Raw genomic sequence first — 10,350 nt, 5'->3', positions numbered from 1 at the left:
GATAAACGAATTATGTACTTACTGTGTCCATCTGCGGCATCCACGCATGTTTCACAGTATACGATATAGAATGATCTCTTAATTTCTTTTCTGCTAAAGAAGGATTCTTTTTTTGAGGTAACTTTGGCTAATAAAAATATTTCACTTAAGGTGAAAATATGTTCGACAATGATACTAACATTAATTACAAGCAAAATATCATAAATTTTATATTTTGCGGAACAAAACTTGTTTTAAACTTTTAATAAAGATCAACTTTATGAATAAAATAAACTCGTAAGTAAACAAAACACTTACACTTAACTCAGATCGTAATTCAATATTAGTTAGTGGGAGTGTGGAGGTAAACATAACCTTTTCATTACCTAGAAGTAAAACGTTTCATACAATAATATTTGTGACATGAAACAAACAAAAAATGAAGAATTAGTCTATGAAATGGTTTTATTTATGGCGTTAAATTTTAAATAGTGCTCAATAAAATAAATTATGTATTTAATTTATTTTATTGAGCACCACAAAAAACAATTTTGAATAAAATATATATACAATATATATCAATCACCTTTATTTATAAAGCTCAAAATTAATTATTAACTAATTTACGTTCCGCAAATTATTGTTCATTCGTTCACGTTAATGTTAATCCATATAATTTTTTGTTGTTTTTTTTTTTCAACCTTTTTAAAATTTAAATAAAAACCTTTCAATTTTTCTCTTTTCTGAATACTTTTGTTTTTTTTCTTTACTCCATTCTGAGGTAACTCTTTCAATTTTTCTTCAATTATCTCAAGGATATCAGAATTTCCATATGACATTGCTATTTCTAATACAGAGTCTCCTTTACTATTTTTCAGCAAAACGTTAGCTCTAAACGATAACAATAAAATTATCTTTAGTACGTATACTATAAAATAAACTATTTAATTTTATACAAGTTTTGTTAACATTATCTCTATTTAAAATAATTTAAATATCAATTAAACTCTTTGAAAAAGGGAACACGTCAATAATTTTAAATTTTACGAGAGGATCAAAATCTGATTTGTTAAAGACCTGTTAAGTTTTTTATAATTGTAGTTTTATTTATTATTTCAATCATTTATAGATTGAAATAATAATATAAATATAGATTGAAGTAGTAGTGTAAAAATTAAAGTTTAAAAAACGTAAAAAGTCTTTAACAAGTCAGTTTTTTGGTCCTCCTGAGAGAAACGTAACAGGTCTTTAACAAGTCAGTTTTGGGGTCCTCCCGTGAGAAATTTAAAATTCTGAAAATGCTCTATTTTCTAAATAACAGATTCAATTAAGTTATTATTTATAGTTATGTGTAATTATATTATATTTTTTTATTTATGCAATTAAGGATGTGTTTAATTTTAAGATATTTTTTGAATTTCTCTGTATGCTTTTTAATGGTATTTCCATTAAACTAAAGATTGTTACAAATTATATTTTTTCAAAATACATTGAGAATTTATTAAGTTGAAACATCTGGTATAGTATGTAAACTTATCCTCTTTCTTATAATAAATTACAATATTTCTAGGGGTTATATATACCCTCGTTATTCAAGTAATATAAAAAACCGTTTAAAAAAAAACTTCAATGTAATGTGTTCTTGCGTCTTAAAAAAGAAAAAAAAAAAAGAAGAAAAATAAGGTTTCCAAAACGACGATGTGACGTAATCACCGTCGTCTTCATTCAAACCGCCTTCACCCGGAGAACACTGGTGAAACTGTATTTCCAAGGACTCTCTCACTTTTCTCTTAAAATAGTCTTCCTCTACTTTAACAGTATTGTTATTATTCCAGTCAAAGGCACCATGGAAATTTCTGGAATTTCTGGAATGGCCCGCTACGGCCGAATTTTTCCATTTTCCCTCAAAAGTATGTTTTTGATGTTGGCAAATGCGAGTTAAAACCTTGAGTTTTGTTTTGTTTCACCAACATAGAGCTTGTAAGCTCTTTGTTTTGTTTCACCTACACACCTACAAAAACATACTTTTGAGGGAAAATGGAAAAATTCGGCCGTAGCGGGGCATTCCAGAAATTCCAGAAATTTCCATGGTGCCTTTGACTGGAATAATAACAATACTGTTAAAGTAGAGGAAGACTATTTTAAGAGAAAAGTGAGAGAGTCCTTGGAAATACAGTTTCACCAGTGTTCTCCGGGTGAAGGCGGTTTGAATGAAGACGACGGTGATTACGTCACATCGTCGTTTTGGAAACCTTATTTTTCTTCTTTTTTTTTTTCTTTTTTAAGACGCAAGAACACATTACATTGAAGTTTTTTTTTTATTATTATTATTTTTTTTAAACGGGTTTTTATATTACTTGAATAGCGAGGGTATATATAACCCCTAGAAATATTGTAATTTATTATAAGAAAGAGGATAAGTTTACATACTATACCAGATGTTTCAACTTTATTAAATTTTATAAAAGTTTGTCTAAGATGTTAACTTTTAAAAATTGAGAATTTATATTTTAAGACTGTTATAAAAACAAAAAATTATCGAAAATCAAAAGTTTTTTCCACCAACAACCAATTTATTTTAACACAACTTGACAATTCGAGCTATTAAAAGAAAATATGCATTTAGCTGAATGATGAATCATGTGAAATTGAGCTTTGGTTAATTAAACAAAAGATAATTGTTTGCTTAAGCAACAAACATGGCAGTACTTAAAGAAAAAAGAAAGAGATACAATCTAAAAATGATGGGAGAAAGGCTCAAGTGTTTTCGGACTTTGATAAAAGCAAAAGGGCGTCATTATAAAAACCAGCCTAAATATGAAAACATTATTTCATAAAAGGACAAATTTTTCTAGGTATACACTCACAACATCCACAACAAAAAAATGCAATAATGTAGATATTTAAATTAAACGTTTAAGTATGATAACAAACAAATCATGTGCAACTAAGGTTGCAGTTAGTATTCCAACAAATCAGGTGCAACTGTAGTAGCAGTTAGTTTTCAAACAAAAGCGAATTTAAAAAAAAGTCAAAGAAAAAAGGATAATAAAGAGAGTTGTAAAAAGATGATACAGCAAACTAAAAAGATGATTCAGCAAACTAAAAAGATGATTCAGCAAACTAAAAAGATGATTCAGCAAACTAAAAATACAGAACTAAAACCGAAATAAAATATATCAATGATTGGTTTGTTATTATCCATCTTTTTTTTTTTATGGTACAGGAAAAAATTAACTTAATTTACTTGTAGTTCTTCCTAAAGAACTTAGTTTTATCTGTAAAAAATATTTTCAAAAAAGTTTATTTAAAATACAAAAATAAAGTATTTAAAATACAAAATACTCAATACCAAATTATTTAAAATACAAAACACTTTTTTAATTCTTCAAATTTTGTTTCTAAAGCAACTTAAATTTAAAATGTTACTAAATATAAATCTTTTGGAATTAGCATCACAAGTTTTTTAGGAACTTGCTGAACTGTTGGCAAAAGAAATCTTAGAAAACAATTAACTTCCCTATAAAGTTTATCCAGAGCATCAGCAATATTTGTTTAAATTGTTTGTATTCCGACTCCACTGATTTGAAATGGTGCAACTTCAATGCATCCATAACATAACATTGATGGCTCAACTTCAATGCATCCATGATTTGGGTAAGCTTATCTTTAACTCTAGACTCTAAAAGTTGACATACGACATCATTTTTAGAATTCTATTGAGTCTTCCCTGGTGTTCTAAATGAAACTTTTTAAATATTCTCCACAGCATCGAATACTTGCATACTTCGCCTGACACATGGCTACAGTTTTGAGAAATTAGTCATGGCACTCACGTATTGTTGTTGATAATTAAGTTGTTTATTTTTGTTTGTGGAAGAACTTAGGTACTTATTGTTAATTGCTGCTATTAGTTGAACTCATTTCAATTCTTGAGACATTTTTTGTGTGCAGACCAACATCAATCAGAATGAATTTCTTTCTTTTCATTTTATTTTTAATTTCAAATTAAAATAAAAAAAGTACTAAAATGTAATTTGTATTTTGAAAGACATTGAAAATACAAAATACATCAAAAGTTGTATTTAGAATACAAATACTCCACTTAAAAGGTATTTAAAATACAAAATACGAATACTTTGAAAGTAATTTAAATACGTATTTAAAATACTTTACAACACTGACTTTTTATAATAAATGCATGATTAGCCACTAACATGATCACGATGATGTCATGATGACGTGATGGTGATGATCTCATAATAATGGCACATATACAACAAAAATTAATAATGCTCAATTTAATATTTGACTGTCACTTTCGAATGAAATTTTAAAACTGTTTATAAACAGTACAAAACGTAGGGGGCCAAGAACTTATGTCTTAAGAACAGTCTTCTTGTTTAATATATGACCATCAACAACAACTCTAGTCAACTAGACATGGTTTAATCTAAATAAGCGAAGCACCTAGCATACTAACACCTAGCATACCATACAATTAACACAATTAAAATTTATTAAAACACCCACAGCTTAGTCTTGGTACACTGTTTCTGTTAGATTGTTGCAAGATTTAAGTAAAAACATTTCTACTACATGAAACAAAACCAGGTTGTGTCTTCACTTATAAACTTCAGTCATAAAAAGTAGTACCAAAGTATAAAAAAATTTATTACAAAAGTGTTGCTTTTTTCTTAAAATTGCTGCTATGCAGGTAAAAAAATTTTAAAAAGTATGTTTCTTAAAATAAAATACTATATAAAACCATTAAAATTCCCTACCCTTTCTCTAACAATAGTTTTACAACATCAATCTTTGAAGCTTCAACAGCACGCATTAGAGGTGTACCACCATTTGATGATTGTGCATTTATAAGAGCACCATTGCATAGCAAAAACTCTACCAGGTCTTTTTGACCAATATGGCAAGCAAAATGCAAAGGTGTCCACATAAAATTGTCTTTAGCATTTACATCAGCTCTTTTAATTATAGAATCAAACAACAAAAGCTTATCAAAATAAAATAACTTTAAAAATGAATAAACTCTAATATAAAATTCAAACCAACTATATAAAATTTTAAATTTCAGTGAAAAAGGAACTTTACCCAAATTGTACAAACATCATAACAGCTTCTAAATTTCCTGCAAGAGTTGCTGTCATCAAAGGAGTCTTGTAATAATTATCATCAGTTTTTAAAATGGAATCCTCTTTTATAGCCATCTTTAAAGATAACTCATCTTCCATTTTTATGGCTTTGTCAATTTGAATGTATTGTGAAGCTGAAAAATAAATAACATATAACTATTGAAATTTTGTTTACGAAAAGAAAAAATTTCCCAATGTGGTTTAAAAAATTTTTTTTTTGATACAAATAAATTTATACAAAACAAAATCTAAAAAACACATCTATATTAAAAACTTACGTGGATTTTCCATGTACCAATAAGAGTCATCTACAATAGGATGTTTTGGTGGATGGTCAGGAGTAAACCGACAAGAATCAGTAATTTGCTAAATATAAACAATATATACAGGCAATGTTATTGCAATTTTTTTTTTCAAAAATTGTAACAACTTAACTAAAGTATACAACTAAATATATAAACAAAATAAATTTCTGTTTATTGCTGACACTAATTAAAAGTATACAGGTGTTAAAAACTCAAATGAAAAAAATAAAAATAGTTTTTCAGCATAACATTATAATTAAAATATACTCTGGAATAAATACTTAAATAAAATATATTTTACAACTTAAATATTTCATTTTAAAAATGATTAAAACATAGTTTTTTAAAAGCCATTTTACAAACAGTAAAGTCTTAACTAAGGAAAAATGAAGGACTTAATTTAGAACATGACTTAATTAAAAAAATTAAGACTTTTTTTTTCAAGGAGGCTGCTTTAGTTGTGGTTACCACCCTCTCTTAAATCATAATTCTGAAACACGATCCTTGACAAACAAGGCTGCAGAGAAACAAGTTGAGCATGGTATTAGCAGGGACATGGTGGGGATCGAACTTGGAACTTCTGGTTTATGAGGTGAGTGCCCTACCACTACACCACTACCATTTAAGAACTATTAAGTAATGACTAATTTAGACAACTTGAGTTTTTTCTTTGTTTTACAATCTATACAAAAAAAAAAAACTATACAAAACCATATTACCAATAAGCATTTTAAGGATCTATGAAATTTTAGCAAATAAGAATAATGACCTTATTTTTAAAAATTTTAAAGTTTTATTTCAAAAACTTTACGGTTTTACATTTTTTTAAAATACCTTCTATTTGTTTATTTTTTGAACAATTTTTTCATTACTAACTCAGTTAAAAAATTCACCATCCCTGGTATTATCTTGCTCAACTTATTTCTCTAAGCAGCAGCCTTATTCTTCAAGGTTCATGTTTCAGAATTATAGAGTTAAGAAAAGGTTGTAACCACAACTAAAGTAACCTTCTCGACTGTATTGACCTTCTCAGCGGGGAGGCGAATTCAAATAAAAAAATTAAAAAAAACTGTACCAAACTTATTATTCCATGTTAAATTAAATGAGTCAACACCATGTTGAATTAAATGAGTCAACTAATTTTCATTTATTACTTACATTACATTCTTTTTTATTATTATTCAAATTTTACTGTTAGTTTTTTGTTTCAGTTAAAAAAGAGAAAATTGAAAAGATATTTGTGAAGCCGTAGCATGAAGAAATAGCTTCATGCATTTTTTATAAATTCTTTTACAGAATTTATTCTTAGTAATCAGTTTAATTACTAGTAAAAATTAGTTTAATTACTGGCAATTCAATTGAAATAGCAGTAAACTGGTTTACTGCTCTTGCAATTCCTAATTGTATCAGTGCTAAAGACATATCATCCGAATTAATTGTATTTATTTAAAAGACATTCTCTTACAGATTGTATCTATGCAAAAGACATAATCTAACATGAAACCTCTAATTTTATTATATTTATTGTTCATATAGTTACTTAACTTTTTAATATTTATACAGTTTATTTATTGAATTATAAAAATAGTTAAAACTGTATACCTGTTGCTTTTCAATAAAATTAGATAATGGTCCACCACTTTTTATGCGCGTGTTCAAAACTTTTGTATAAATTGGTAGAATAGATGATTTACCCTTAGAAAAAAAATATAATTTAGTTAATTTTTAAACAAGTTAAAATTTTTGCAAACAAAAACGTTAGTGATAATGCGATAATGATGGGTAAAAAAAAATTGAAAATTTAACAACATTTAATAAAATACAATTATCAAACAAAACACAATTATCAAGCAGAACATAATTATCTAACAGAAAATAATTATAAAAAAAAACACAATCATCAAACATAACTAAATTATAACAGTTTATTATAAAGATTAAGAAAATAAAAACACTAAAAATTAATATTAAGGAATACAAAAAATATTTTAATGCCATGAGAGCTATTGATGTAATGAAAAATTCTGTAAGATATATTAATATTTCTTTAAACCACTCAAACATATTACCAGTGCCTTAGCACTTTTAGATTTAAAATCAAATTGCATTACTTTTAAAATAAGTCTCAGTGTATTAAGATATCAGTCAATAAAAATTCATTTAAAAAGATTTTGAAATAGGGTGTATAAAAATATGCACTAAGTTGCTTTTAATGAAGGTTCAAAATATATTCACTTTAAATGTGTTGATCCACCATTGCATTGTGTATTTTATGAAGAATTATATCTCCTTTAAGACATTAAAGAGAACTTTGCTTAGGTTTTATTTCATCATTCATGATGTGAGAGAAATATATTATAGTAACTAAAAATTTTAAACATAAAATCCACCATCACCACAAAACTGTTTCAATGTATTTTTGAGAAATATTTTTAGTCTTTCAAAGTAACTTTTCATTAGTAGTAATAGAATTTTGCACTCCTTAGACCTCTTGCAAAATTCAACGTTATGAGACTAATTTAAATTCATTTTATCTTTGGATCTCAGTGTGAGCTAATATCCTTTGAATTGAAAAAAATTAGTCAAATGTTGGTCATTACTTATGTACAACTCATATGTTTGTCACAAAATCAAGTTTAAATCCTCTGATTATTCTATAATAGGGTTTGGTTTAGATTCACTGCACTAAATCCTTTCCAATTTGTTCTTTATAGTGGTCATACTTCTCAAAACTTCTCTACAATGTTATATTTGATCATATTGACTCAAATATTTTCCTTTATCCATATTCCAATATTGCTATTATTGCTGAATCCTCATCACACTGACCACCTTGTGATTAGTACAACTAACTCTGCTATTACTAAACCCCAAAATCCTAACCCTAACACCCTACCTCTTCTTGACATACCAGATAAACAAGCTAATCCAAAATAATATTTCTCATTTCAAAATCTCTGGAGATTGTTCTGATCCTATTAACGAATACCCAATAAGTCTCGTTACGATTATTACCAAAGCTTTTGAGTCTTCAAGTAACTAACTTCTATTTCTCATCTTGATTCCAACAACTTACTTTCTGAAAATCAATAAAGATTTGAAAATCTTCAAAAAATCTTCAAAACAGATTCTTGTTATGCTGCTGACTAAACTGTCATAAATGAAATATTTTATGCATTAGATGAAGTGAGGCAAGAGCTATCGTAGCTTCTGTAGGTTCATCAGGAATAATCTTTTTCCTGATGAACCTACAAAAGGAGAAACAGCCTATTGAAGACAAAATTAGATAAGTGTTTTTACTAATTTATTATTGCTCTGTTCATTAAGAATTGTTCTTTATATTAGTATCAAGTACTCTATTTGTAGAATACACTAACATAATTTATATATATACGTAATAACATATTTGTAAGTTAAAGAACTTAATAATATTTCATTTACAACAGTAGGAGCACTGTAAAGAAAGACGAGGACAAAAGCTGAAGACAACTTCAAAAGATGATAGAGAAATTTTAAGAATGATAAAAAAAAATCGGTTTAAAACCCTCAAAAATATAGCAAATCATTTAAAAAACTTAACAGGAAACACAATTTCACTTACATCGATTAGAAATCGCATTCAAAAAGCAAGGTTCACTGGGTGTATGGCTCATAAAAAACCATTTTTAACAAACAATCATATGAAGAGAAGAATGAATTTTGCAAAAAATTATAATTCAATGCCACTATCATTTTGGAAAAAAGTTCTTTGGTCTGATAAATCAAAGTTTAACTTAAAAAAAGCTGATGGTGCACAAAGAGTTTGGGGAAAAAGGGGTGATGCTTTTCATTTAAGTTGCATGAGAGGAGCAGTTGAACATGGCAGTGCAAGTATAATTTTATGGGGTTGTATGGCATGGAATAGTTTAGGTCAGGGGTCAGCAACCCACAGTTTGCAAGCCCCGTGCAGCTTTTTTATCCAAACTGTATGGCCCTTCAGCATTTCTAAGTTTTATATATTTTAATTTTATAGAAACAAGTAAAAAATTATTTTATTTTAGTAATTATATTTTTTCATAAAAATTTTTTTTTTAATTTTCATTAAATTTGCAAATTTTGTTTACTGCTTAATAAAGTTGATGAAAAATATTCTAATTAATTGTTGTATAAAAATGTCTGTTGGTAATCTCCGAAGGTGTTCTTAAATGTTTCGGTCATTGTACTGATATTAAAACCTTTTTTGTTGTTAAAAGCTTTCGAATACCTGGGGTTACAATAGGTTTCAAAAAAGTTTATTTTGCTACAGTTACAACAACTTATTTGAACAATCTCAAGAAGATATTGATAGGATGATTTTACCACGATGATCTCTAGGTAAAAAGATAAAAGGTAAAATTTGCTTTGTCGTTTTCAACACATTCATTTACTGTATCAACGGAATGAATTTTCAACCGTTGCAAATGTCAATAAAACTCTATTTGAACTTTAGTTAACAGATTTAAAATCAAAAAAAACTTTGTGAACAAAAATAGATAACTTGAAACAAATTTAAAAAAAAATTTAGTAGATTATAAATGGAAATTGCTTTCAAGTTCTCCAAAAAAAAAATCAAATTACATATGAAACATAGATTAAAAAAACTTAGATTGGGAAACAGTTTTTTGTTTCAACAAGACAATAATCCAAAACACACTGCTAAAAAAACTAAAACCTAGAATGGCATTCACAGAGCCCTGACTTGAATCCAAAAGAACATTTATGGACTTAAATTAAAAAAATCGGTAATAGATCATTTATTAAAAAAGAAGATTTGAAGAAAGCTGTTGTTAAATCATGGACTAACATTGACAATAATCAAATCAAATGTCTAGTTCAAGCAATGCCAAAACGCTTGTTAAATGTAATTAAAGCAAAAGAAGGACCAACTAAATATTAAA

The 10,350-nt window shown here is 27.1% G+C and overlaps 1 protein-coding gene across 3 annotated transcripts in view; it reads right to left on the bottom strand.

The window, feature by feature from the left end:
* Positions 1-10,350, bottom strand: part of LOC100205039 (ankyrin repeat and EF-hand domain-containing protein 1) — a 51,931-nt gene that overhangs the window by 562 nt on the left and 41,019 nt on the right. For 2 of the 3 annotated variants that reach the window (XM_065791664.1, XM_065791663.1), the window contains exons 14-20: positions 7,037-7,129; positions 5,408-5,495; positions 5,089-5,263; positions 4,764-4,961; positions 704-870; positions 298-365; positions 23-127 (exon numbers count right to left, since the gene is read on the bottom strand). In XM_065791664.1, coding sequence (XP_065647736.1) covers positions 23-127; positions 298-365; positions 704-870; positions 4,764-4,961; positions 5,089-5,263; positions 5,408-5,495; positions 7,037-7,129 — 894 coding nt within the window. The remainder of the gene's footprint in view (positions 1-22; positions 128-297; positions 366-703; positions 871-4,763; positions 4,962-5,088; positions 5,264-5,407; positions 5,496-7,036; positions 7,130-10,350) is intronic. The other variant, XR_010636822.1, reaches the window with a different exon arrangement.

This window comes from Hydra vulgaris, chromosome 02 (genome assembly GCF_038396675.1).
Source record: "Hydra vulgaris chromosome 02, alternate assembly HydraT2T_AEP".
NCBI classification, from domain to species: domain Eukaryota; kingdom Metazoa; phylum Cnidaria; class Hydrozoa; order Anthoathecata; family Hydridae; genus Hydra; species Hydra vulgaris.
Note: the sequence above shows the minus strand (reverse complement) of the source record. Positions and strands in the feature narration are given on the sequence as shown.